Raw genomic sequence first — 13,124 nt, forward strand, 5'->3', positions numbered from 1 at the left:
ATAAAAAACTAAAAAAAAAAGTGAAAAAACTAAAAAAAGGCAAAAACTACAAAAAAAAACTAAAAACTAATAAAAAAAGTAAAAAAGCTAAAAAACTAAAAAAACTAAAAAAACTAAAAAAAGGTAAAAAACTAAAAAAAATAAAAAATAAAAAAAACTAAAAAAAAGGAAAAAACTGAAAAATAAGCTAAAATAAAGGTAAAAACCAATAAAAAACTAAAAAAAAAGGAAAAAACTAATAAATGACGACACTCAAAGAGAAAGCGACCAGGACAAAAGGAATGTTCGATTAGCAATCAACAAAGCACCGGGACACAGGGAGTATAAATGACGACCAGGACATAAGTAAAAAAAAAAAAACTATCTATATATATAAAAATAAGTTGTCTGTGGATCTGTGGATCGTGGATCAGGTGACGTCACCTGAAAAAACTGGATCAGGTGACGTCAAAACTGAAAAAACTAAAAAAAGGCAAAAACTACAAAAAAACTAAAAACTAATAAAAAAAATAAAAAAGCTAAAAAACTAAAAAAACTAAAAAAAGGCAAAAACTACAAAAAAAACTAAAAACTAATAAAAAAGCTAAAAAACTAAAAAAACTAAAAAAAGGCAAAAACTACAAAAAAACTAAAAACTAATAAAAAAAATAAAAAAGCTAAAAAACTAAAAAAAACAAAAAAACTAAAAAAAGGTAAAAAACTAAAAAAACTAAAAACTAAAAAAAAAACTAAAAAAGGTAAAAACTAAAAGAACTAAAAAAGAAAAAAATAAATGACGACACTCAAAGAGAAAGCGACCAGGACAAAAGGAATGTTCGATTAGCAATCAACAAAGCACCGGGACACAGGGAGTATAAATGACGACCAGGACACAAGTAAAAAAAAAAATTAACAAAACTAAAAAGAAGGTAAAAACTACAAAAAAACTAAAAAGAAAAAAAAACTAAAAACTAATAAAAAAACTAAAAAATCTAAAAATCTAAATAAACTAAAAAAGAAAAAAAAAGGAAAAAAATAAAGGAGAAAAACAAAACTAAAAAACGAATGTATATACAGACCGGTACACCGGGATACAAATGACGACCGGGACACAGGGAATATAAATAACGACCGGGACACAGGGACACAACTACAACGGGGACACCGGGGGAAACAGGGGGATATAAATGACGACCGGGACAAAAAAACTAAAAAGAAATAAAAACTAAAAACTAATAAAAAAAACTAAAAAATCTAAAAATCTAAATAAGCTAAAAAAGAAAAAAAAAGGAAAAAAATAAAGGAGAAAAACAAAACTAAAAAACGAATGTATATACAGACCGGGACACCGGGATACAAATGATGACCGGGACCCGGGACACAGGGAATATAAATGACGACCGGGACACAATGGATGTGTCAGGTGACGTCACCTGAAAAAACTGGATTAGGTGACGTCAAAACTGAAAAAACTAAAAAAAGGCAAAAACTACAAAAAAACTAAAAACTAATAAAAAAAATAAAAAAGCTAAAAAACTAAAAAAACTATAAAGGTAAAAACCAATAAAAAACTAAAAAAAAAACTGAAAAAACTAAAAAAAGGCAAAAACTACAAAAAAACTAAAAACTAATAAAAAAAGTAAAAAAGCTAAAAAACTAAAAAAACTAAAAAAACTAAAAAAAGGTAAAAAACTAAAAAAAATAAAAAATAAAAAAAAACTAAAAAAAAGGAAAAAACTGAAAAATAAGCTAAAATAAAGGTAAAAACCAATAAAAAACTAAAAAAAAAGGAAAAAACTAATAAATGACGACACTCAAAGAGAAAGCGACCAGGACAAAAGGAATGTTCGATTAGCAATCAACAAAGCACCGGGACACAGGGAGTATAAATGACGACCAGGACATAAGTAAAAAAAAAAAAACTATCTATATATATAAAAATAAGTTGTCTGTGGATCTGTGGATCGTGGATCAGGTGACGTCACCTGAAAAAACTGGATCAGGTGACGTCAAAACTGAAAAAACTAAAAAAAGGCAAAAACTACAAAAAAAACTAAAAACTAATAAAAAAAATAAAAAAGCTAAAAAACTAAAAAAACTAAAAAAAGGCAAAAACTACAAAAAAAACTAAAAACTAATAAAAAAGCTAAAAAACTAAAAAAACTAAAAAAAGGCAAAAACTACAAAAAAACTAAAAACTAATAAAAAAAATAAAAAAGCTAAAAAACTAAAAAAACTAAAAAAACTAAAAAAAGGTAAAAAACTAAAAAAACTAAAAACTAAAAAAAAACTAAAAAAGGTAAAAACTAAAAGAACTAAAAAAGAAAAAAATAAATGACGACACTCAAAGAGAAAGCGACCAGGACAAAAGGAATGTTCGATTAGCAATCAACAAAGCACCGGGACACAGGGAGTATAAATGACGACCAGGACACAAGTAAAAAAAAAAATTAACAAAACTAAAAAGAAGGTAAAAACTACAAAAAAACTAAAAAGAAAAAAAAACTAAAAACTAATAAAAAAACTAAAAAATCTAAAAATCTAAATAAACTAAAAAAGAAAAAAAAAGGAAAAAAATAAAGGAGAAAAACAAAACTAAAAAACGAATGTATATACAGACCGGTACACCGGGATACAAATGACGACCGGGACACAGGGAATATAAATAACGACCGGGACACAGGGACACAACTACAACGGGGACACCGGGGGAAACAGGGGGATATAAATGACGACCGGGACAAAAAAACTAAAAAGAAATAAAAACTAAAAACTAATAAAAAAAACTAAAAAATCTAAAAATCTAAATAAGCTAAAAAAGAAAAAAAAAGGAAAAAAATAAAGGAGAAAAACAAAACTAAAAAACGAATGTATATACAGACCGGGACACCGGGATACAAATGATGACCGGGACCCGGGACACAGGGAATATAAATGACGACCGGGACACAGGGACACAACTACAACGGGGACACCGGGGGAAACAGGGGGATGTAAATGACGACCGGGACACCGGGACAGGGAATGGTCGATTAGCAATCACCATCAACAAAGCTCAAGGGCAATCATTAGAATCATGAGGTATAGATCTGAATACAGATTGTTTTCCCATGGACCATTATATGTTGCATGTTCAAGAGTCGGTAAACCTGACAATCTATTTATATGCAAAGACAATGGGACAGCAAAGAATGTTGTATATTCGCAAGTTTTACGTAGTTAAAACCATATATATATATATATCTATATTCACAGGTGGGACATAGGGACACAACTACAATGGCGCGTAACTATTATGGCGCGTAACGACTTACGCGCGCGGGGGGGCTTGGGGGGGGCGCGAAGCGCCCCCACCAACTAGGTGTTGGGGTGGCGCGAAGCGCCACCCCAACAGCTAGTTTAAAATAAAATGAAGGATAAGCAATGGTGTGATTCACTTTTGGCTTTGGTTTTGGCTTTGGCTTTGGTTGGCTTTTCAAACAGTTCGTGGCAACTAAGTGTAAGTAAGGAAAAAAATAATGAAAAGAAACTACTATTAAGGAAAAATTCCCTAGGAACAATCTCAATTCTTTGTAAAGTCAAGAAATTCAGCCTCAAAACAACAAGTTTCTTTTTCGGCTAAGTGTTTTAAAATTTTTTCTTCCAAAATTTTTGCTTTTTCTCTTTAGGATATGATTAACTTGTGTACTAATGATTAGTTTCCAATAATCAAACGCTAATATTTTCTTCTACATTCACTTTTGTGGAAAAAACAACAACAGCTAATAGCCTTGTTTTTATGTCACCGAAATACGAAAGCTTTACAAATACTAACAACATAAACAACTAATTAAACACCATATTTTCGTCTATTTTCTGAACAATGTATACATTATATATTTATTGTTTAGTTATTTATTACTTGTTTGATTAATTTTACTACTATTTTTATGTTTTAAATAAATCGTATTTTCTTATTATTATTTACAGTTTTTATTTAAAAAATTATTATTAATTTTGTTTTACTTATTGCTAATTCATATAATAGCATCATTTTTGTTTATTGTTTAGTTGGCTGTGGCTTATAATTGTATTTTATTAGGTTTTCATCTCTTTTTTTGCGATTTCTTTTTCGTTTTGGGTGCAGTACTTACTGGACAGTGATTTTGGCAATGGATAAACAACTAAACCTGTAAACAATCATGTTTAATACATTGAGCCATTTTCTTTAGTTTAATTTTCAATTTCTTTTACAGTCAAGACTTTGTGAAGCAACTGCTGAAAGCCATTCCCAACATTCCCCTGTCTCATCGTCGCTCTAACAACTACATATATGACTTTATCCATCCTTCTCAGCAATACGGCTCATTGTTGCAACTGCATACTGTAAATAATCCTCAAAATACCCTGCCCTTGACAGTAGCTGGCCTTGTGAATTATTTTTGGAAAGATTATACTTTTGATGCGTACAAGGTATGTTTCTTATTTTGTTTGTCTCCTACCCTTTCACTGTAACTATGACCGTAGATTTGAGCTCTTACTTTGCCCTTGACAGTAGCTGGCCTTGTGAATTATTTTTGGAAAGATTATACTTTTGATGCGTACAAGGTATGTTTCTTATTTTGTTTGTCTCCCACCCTTTCACTGTAACTATGACCGTAGCTTTGAGCTCTTACTTTGCCCTTGACAGTAGCTGGCCTTGTGAATTATTTTTGGAAAGATTATACTTTTGATTCGTACAAGGTACGTTTCTTATTTTGTTTGTCTCCTACCCTTTCACTGTAACTATGACCGTAGCTTTGAGCTCTTACTTTGCCCTTGACAGTAGCTGGCCTTGTGAATTATTTTTGGAAAGATTATACTTTTGATGCATACAAGGTATGTTTCTTATTTTGTTTGTCTCCTACCCTTTCACTGTAACTATGACCGTAGCTTTGAGCTCTTACTTTGCCCTTGACAGTAGCTGGCCTTGTGAATTATTTTTGAAAAGATTATACATTTGATGCGTACAAGGTATGTTTCTTATTTTGTTTGTCTCCTACCCTTTCACTGTAACTATGACCGTAGCTTTGAGCTCTTACTTTGCACTTTTCAGCAGACGGCCTTGTGAATTATTCTCGGATTACAAATAAAAAAAGAAGAAAAAAAGTTTTTCAATGAGTAGTAAAGAGCTTTGTTTAACCAAACACGAGAATAAATTCGAACAGTAATTCAAACATGAACGGACATAAATCGATATAAATGAATAAATGAATAACGGACAGAAATACCAGTAAATAATTAAGCTAAACTTAAGAAGAACAGAAATTACCGCAAACAGGAGTCGGGTTATAGGGGTCCTTGCCTTATAAGGACCAGATTGTCGTTTAGATTTCACTGAAAACAATGTTATTTCGGGCAGTATTTTTTTTAGTTGTCATAACATGAGGTATAATATAACGATAAAAATATACACGAGGGCTATTCAAGGTCTACAAATTGAACTTATTGTCTTCCCCCGTTCAAAACTTTATTCCCATTTCATTGAAAATGTTCTATATTCTGAACAATGTGGTTTTTGTTTGTTGAAATTTAAACAACAACAAGCAACAAAAAAGGTAAATCACCGTAATAACCAAGATTACTGAAAAGACTAATGAGAGTAAACTTTCTGTTTAATATAGAATTCTTTAATATATTGTAATATTCATTCATGGAAGGATCGATAATTTTAGGTTGTAGTCAAGAAAATGTTTAGAATATATTTTGTTTTTAGTAAAGTGCAAATCACGCTTTGGTCTGTAGAATTCTTAGGAAGCATTAACCCTATTCCCATTTGTGGTAATTTCTGTTCGCTTTAAATTTCACTTGATTATTTATTGTAATTGTTGTTCATTTGGGGTCTCATTTATTTGTTGGTAATGGTTTCTATTCTTTTAAGCTTGAATTATAATTGGAATTTTCTTCTTCTCTTTTTTTTAATGTGGCTCTTTACTTTTATTTGAAGAACAACCTTTCTTTGAACGAAATCTTTAAAGTATCTGTTTTCTTATTTAATAGATATTGTTTTTGTTTTATTGTTTAATCCAAGAAATATTTGTAAAGTTTTTGGTTAGATTTTGGTCCTGCTGTTCGGATTTTGGGCGAAATTCTGCAGCAAATTCTAACGGTAGTTTGCTATAGAACGTTGGATGGATAGGAAGGGGAATGCTATGTAAATAATGGGTTGAAAATCTATGTAACTTTTTGAAGCTGAAGCCATATGGACCCCTGCACCGTTACAACTGTATATAGAAAAATACTGATCGACAATTTTAGTAGAAGAATCTTAATGTGTTACATTTTCTTCTTACATTGTTGTTTAAGTAAGTGCATTTTGAGCTCATTTATTAAAAATGTTAATTTGAATTTTAAGTTCATTTTTAAATATAAAATAAAAATTTAATTAAAATTTGAAATAAAAGAAGTTGTTTTAAGAGTAATTTTAAAATTGAATGTCAGGAATCAATGGAATCAGATTTTTTTTATCGAGGTTCCTTTGTTCGTTAGGACAGGAGTTCGAAATCTAGAGCCATTGGTTGTTTGATTTGGAACGAGGATCAGTGGCATGACTCTTTAAGTTCAGGCACAGTTGATCCAGCTCTACTGGAAAAATCTGGGGAACGTACACAAGAAGGGTGTCCGAAAGCACAAGATGGATGATCCCCAGCCCTCCATTACGCTTAGTGGCTGAAGGGCTATGAAACGGAGATAAGCACCGCTGATAGGGATTATAAATTCTAGTACCGCATTCTTTGCTTTTTATTTATAGAGTGAAAAGCATATTATAGTTGGAATTCTTATGACTCTTAATGGGTAATGTTGGTTTATATTGGTAAACTTGCAACATTAGTTTTATATGCTTTTAATCATCGTAAAAAGTAAAATTTTTGTAGGCTATATAAAGAATTTTATGTATATATATTACCGAAGCTCTTTTTTTGGACATTCTGTTTCTATTAGAACGATTCACTCTTAAATTATAGTTTAATACCCCGAACTATTTGACTATCCAAAGTTGAGAGTAAAAAACGTTGCCACGGTGCACACATTTGATTGTGTTGGGTATTATATTTTTATACTCCAGTCTATTCCTTTCTTAGTGTTCGGTTTGTTAGAATCCTCTGTTAAGTTTATTCTTTATTGTTAGCTTTCTGTCTAATTTTTTTCAGGATTATAGTTTTCAATTAATAATTTTAAATATTATGAATTTTAAATAACCGGATTACAATATTAGTTGAAATCTTTTTATGCTAAGATTTTTACGCAACTATTATCGAGATTCATTTTTTTAGTTTGTTTTACTATTATCATGAGTTGCTCGTTGCTTATAATTTACTACCACGAACATTACCATAGTGTATATATTTGATGTAACTGTTTGTTGGAATTCTTTACTAAGATTTATTCCTTTCTTAGTTTTCTGTCCATCTCTCTGGCGCAAAAGAGTTGCTTCCAGATTTCTCTTCACTTTTGTTTAATGAAAAGGAGGATGAAACCCAATTCAATAAGTTGAAAGAACTTTTAGAAAAGGTTGTCAAATTGAGGCCTGCTGACCCGGTTCACATTGAGGTGATGCTCACTTTTCAAGGTCACACAGCTATGGTATACAAGTTTGACGAGGAAAACTATGGAAAAATCCTTAATAGTAAGTTGGAATAATTAATGAAACAGGCACGTACACTTTGGAAGTGAAGAAGGGCTTGGGTCCACCTTCCATTCTGAAGTTTTGAATTCTTACAATGTTGAAAATAAATTTTATCAATTTTATTGAAACTAGCCTCAAAAGTGAGGCCTCCTGAACCGGTGCACATTGAGGTGATGCTCACTTTTCAAGATCACACAGCTATGGTATACAAGTTTGACAAGGAAAACTATGGAAAAATCGTAGGAAGTTGGTTGTATAGTTGGTTATATAGTAAGTTGGAATAATTAATGAAACATGCATGTACTATATGGGGGTGAAGAAGGGCTGGGGTTCACCTTTCATTCTGAAGTTTTAAACATTGTAATTCTTACAATGTTAAAAATAAATTTCATCAATTTTATTTGTTTGATGTTTGACAACCCTTAGTAGATCTGCAAATATGAAGGTACCTGAAAAGCTACAGTCTTCATTCCACCTTTGAGGTGGGTTAATGCTAAAATTGTCTCAGTACATTTCTCTCCCAAAAATTTAAATGCACACAAAATTTCCTAACTTGTAATCACAACCGAAAATAAATGTAGATAATAATCAGAATTAGAAAAATAATAATCATGATTGAAGATATCCAGATTGACCTTTAAAGAGTCATTTCCTAAAATCAATAAGATCTGTTCGTGTTAACTATTAGATATACAGAAATAAGGAAAGATATATAGGATCTTGATCATAGATCTCAGAGAGATAATAGTAAGCTCTTAACGTGCCTAACATTACAAGATTTCTTAAAAATTTGATTTCTGAGATAAAACTGCTTGGTTTTGATTTTCATTTATACTTTAATAAGCTTGAGAAATTATTTGCATTCTGTAGCTGATTCAGTTCATGAGAATATAGAAGGTTGAGAATTTATTTATATACCCTCCTCCCCCCTATTCCTCTAGAATGACACTGCTGTTTCTGGTTGTTCTTCTTGAAAATTGTTGCAATTCAAAACATTAAAGGAATTCCCGTTCTTCGGTTCCCATTTCTAGTAATAAAAAAATTTTATTGATCATAAAAGAAAAAAGTATAAAAATAAAGAAACAAAAGTGAAGAAGTGAAGAAGTAGTGTTGCTCCACGACGCAGTGAAATTGATCAATACTGATTGCAATTTCCTAGTTATCAAGGGCCTTAAGAATATTTAGGTCGTAAAACTGAGGTACTTTTTCCCGCCGTATCTTTTCAGGCTACTATATTTCGCATTAGCCCACTTTTACCCATTTTATTGCTGTTCCACATGGTTGTATATTGTGACAGACCATCGTAGACCATTATGTTTTGTGCAAAATTATGGATTCAGACAATACCACTATCTGGCCTTGTATAAGACTCAATGTATGAATTATTTCATTAATCTTCATAATCGTAGCAAATGAGTTATTGCTAAAGTGTTAGTAACGAGAGTAAGCTTAGAAAACTAAGAATGCTATCCACGCGTTCTGGTTTTGTATACATGATGTCCTTCTCACTGTGTGGGGTATGATTCGCAAGAGTGTGAGTTATATGATTAAGAAGCAGATCTTTTGTGTCAAAAAGATCGTGGTAACGAACTGTAGTAAGGAGCGACCCGGCTCAATAGTAACCAAAACTCTAAAAAATGGAATTTTGATACCAATAGTTACATCAAAAGAATTACATTTTAATGCTGATTTTAAATATATAACTTCCATCAAGATTGGTCTTACCTATCAAAAGTCTCGAGCCTGAGAAAATTTGCCTCATTTTAGAAAATGGGGGAAAACACCCCCTAAAAGTCATACAATCTTAACGAAAATCACATCATCAGATTCAGCATATCAGAGAACCTTATTCTAGAAGTTTCAATCTCCTATTTACAAAAATGTGGAATTTCGCATTGTTTGCCAGAAGACAAATCACGGATGCGTGTTCATTTGTTTTTTTGTTTTTTTTTGTTTGTTTTTTTTCCCAGGGGTGATCGTATCGACCTAGTGGTCCTAGAATGTCGCGAGAGGGCTCATTCTAATAGAAATTAAAAGTTCTAGTTCCCTTTTTAACTAACCAAAAAAATTGGAGGGCACCTAGGCCCCCTCCCACGCTCATTTTCCCCCAAAGCCACCGGATCAAAATTCTGAGACAGTCATTTTATTCACCGTAGTCAAAAAACCTAATAACTATATCTTTGGGGATGACTTACTCCCCTGCAGTCCCCGTGGGAGGGGTTGCAAGTTACAAACTTTGACCTGTGTTTACATATAATAATGGCTACTGGGAAGTGTACGGACGTTATCAGGGGAATATTTTTGGTTTGGGAGGGAGAGTTGAGGTGGAAGGGTTACGTGGGAGGATCTTTCCATGGAAAAACTTCTCATGGGGGAAGAGACTTTCAATGAAGGGGGCGCAGGATTTTTTTGCATTATTTAAAAAAAAACAATGAAAAAATAAATATGAAAAGTTTTTTCTACTGAAAGTGAGGAGCAGCATTATAACTTAAAACGAACAGAAATTATTGCGCATATGAGGGGTTTTCCTCCTCGTAAAACCTCGCTCTTTACGCTAAAGTATTTTTTAGTAATTTCAACTATTTATTCTACTGCCTTTGTGATTGAAGGGTCATTCTTAAGGAATTGGGACAGAAATTAATCTTTAATGTAAAGAGCGAGGTATCGACGAGGGAAGAACTCCCTCATATACGCAATAAAAACATACGAATGTAGAAGTTCGTTGCGTAAGTTAATCGTAAATTACGTCTATTTTTTACTAATGAAAATGTTCGTAAAAAAATTATAAGTTCTAGTTGCCTTTTTAAGTAAAAATTAAATAAAAAAAACAAGTTTTTTTAAATGAAAGTAAGGAGCTACATTAAAACTTCAAACGAACAGAAATTACTCCGTATATGAAAGGGGCTTTTCCACCTCAACGCCTCCCTCTGTACGCTAAAGCTTGACTCTTTCTTTTAGCTCTACTTTTTGAAAAAGGAAAAAAACTTTAGCGTAAAGAGCGGGGCGTTGAGGAAGAAAAGCCCCTTTCATATACGGAGTAATTTCTGTTCGTTTTATGTTTTAATGTCGCTCCTTACTTTCATTTAAAAAAACTTATTTTTTTAAATTTAATTCCTGGACGTTTTTTAATTCATGCATGTTTTGATCTTGGCTCTCCGCACATAAATAATTAAAACGAAATCTGCATATTAATTTTCTTTTTGGCTAAATGGCTTTCTCATAGTTTTAATCGGAAGATTTTGAGAAAAAAGAAGAGAGGGAGGAAGTCTAGTTGCGCTCCAATTTTTCTATCAAACAGTTCGTGGTAAAGAACTGTAGTAAGGAGCAGTTTTTTTTTACTGTTTTAAGAAGTAGTGTTAAGAGAAAGTCAAACTTTAGCATAAAGAGCGGGGCGTTCAGGAGAAAAAGCCCCTTTCATATACGGAGTAATTTCTGTTCGTTTTAAGTTTTAATATCGCTCCTTACTTTCATTTAAAAAAACTTGTTTTTTTTTATGATAAGAAACCACTGTCTGCGGTGCTAAGATTGATAATTCCCTTTACTTGCCTATAATAATTTGTTTATTCATCCCTCAAGCAATATAAATATATATATATATATATATATATATATATATATATATATATATATATATATATATATATATATATATATATATATATATATTTATATATATACATATATATATATATATATGTATATATATATATATATATATATATATATATATATATATATATATATATATATATATATATATATATATATATATATATATATATATATATATATATATATTATGAGCCCCTGCTACATCTTTAAACGTTGTTGTAATGTTTTGTGTTATGAATATTATCATATAATGGGGAGTGTCCTATACAATCCAAAGTATAGGGCTTCTTGGTATTGTTTTCCTTCAGCCAAAGCGATGACTATACTAAGCATTTGCTAGTTATTCTACTTTTTTTGGGAAGGGGGGAGGCAACGTTAATTCTACCCCAGATGCCACTGACACTAAGAATGGCCTTGTTGAAATCTTTCAGCACACTTTATAGTTCACTTGTTTTTATATTATATTTCTTTCACTTTTAGGTAAAGACATTGAATATTATCTCCAAGAGTATAAACTCAACTTCCAAATTTGGCAATCAGCAGCTACTGCTATCTATACACTACCGAGTGAAATAGGTATGCCAGTTAGTGCCATCTTTGACTTGTCAGGAATGTTTTCAAATCGTGTAGAAGTTTTGAAGGGCAAAGCATCTGGAAAATTAGCAAGACGGTTGAAGTTTCAGCTGGTGTAAGTATTTGGAAGTTATTCCTGAAATAGCAAGCTCAAAGCTATCTAAATTCATCTTTTCTCATTTTCTAGGCTAGTCTTCATTTCTCCTTTTGTTTTTGCTGTTGTCATTAACCTATCACATTAAGCATAGTTTTAATTACCATGTGTGCTATATCTCTGTTTTCCTGAATTTAAGGCATAAGGGTTATTGATTCCTTCGTTCTATAATGATATTTAAAGGTGCGAAAACAACGATGATACTTGCCAAACATCAGATGATTAGTATATCAAATCCCATATATCATCCCATATATTATTCGATATATCAAATATCTGATACAGGAACATTCTTTCTATTTGTGCAACATATAGATTTGTAAGTGCGTTATCCTCCCCAATTCACGGCTTGGATTTTGAGAAAGGAAAGGTAGGTAGGTTTTATATTGATCCACAATATAAACATAAATTAAAATGACAACACTAATAAATTATTGCAGCAAAAAGAAAGTCCTAAGGACTTGTCCTGCAAACTCATATTATGATTTATATCTTATAAATAAATATCTAAACATAACATCTCATGATTATCCGCCTAGCCTATCTTATATATAAAAAACACAACACATACACATGAACAATGCAACAAAATAATCCTATTAAATATTATTTACCGGTTTCAGGTATAATAATGAAAATTGTTCATTATTTAGAATATATAATTAATTATTGAAGAATAAATTCACTTTATATCTATTGCCATAAAGGTGAACGTCTGTAGTTATCTACGCTTATCATTTGCCTAAAAAGAGTGCCTATAAGCGGGGAAAGGACAACTGCTACCCCTTTTCTCTCCTCTTGGAATCGGAGAAAAAAGAATTAATTCACTATTGCAAGTAGATGACCTATTATTTGAGAATAAATTGATTTTATTCCTTAAAACCCTAAATGTGTAATTATCTACATTTATAATGCTTAAACAATTAGTATAACAACTTATTTATCTTTCGGAGAACAAAAAAAAAAAAAAAACAGAAACTGAGTACTGCATAAAGCAGCTTTTAAGCTGCAGCTTATTTAGCTATACCGCTGCCCAATTTCTATACAAGTTTATAAAAAATTCAAACGTGATATCTTAAGTGCGTGTCAAATATCAGTTAGTTTCACTAACTGTTAAAATATTAATCATTCTGTTAAAATATTAAAGTGTAAAGCTTCAAA

At 31.3% G+C, this 13,124-nt stretch overlaps 1 protein-coding gene across 1 annotated transcript in view; it reads left to right on the plus strand.

The window, feature by feature from the left end:
• The window catches only part of LOC136043889 (uncharacterized), a gene marked incomplete in the record, with an annotated part of 113,453 nt that overhangs the window by 71,732 nt on the left and 28,597 nt on the right, over positions 1-13,124 (plus strand). The window contains 3 exon segments of the mRNA XM_065728909.1: positions 4,215-4,431; positions 7,396-7,624; positions 11,717-11,924. Coding sequence (XP_065584981.1) covers positions 4,215-4,431; positions 7,396-7,624; positions 11,717-11,924 — 654 coding nt within the window.

This window comes from Artemia franciscana, chromosome 2 (genome assembly GCF_032884065.1).
Source record: "Artemia franciscana chromosome 2, ASM3288406v1, whole genome shotgun sequence".
NCBI lineage: Eukaryota > Metazoa > Arthropoda > Branchiopoda > Anostraca > Artemiidae > Artemia > Artemia franciscana.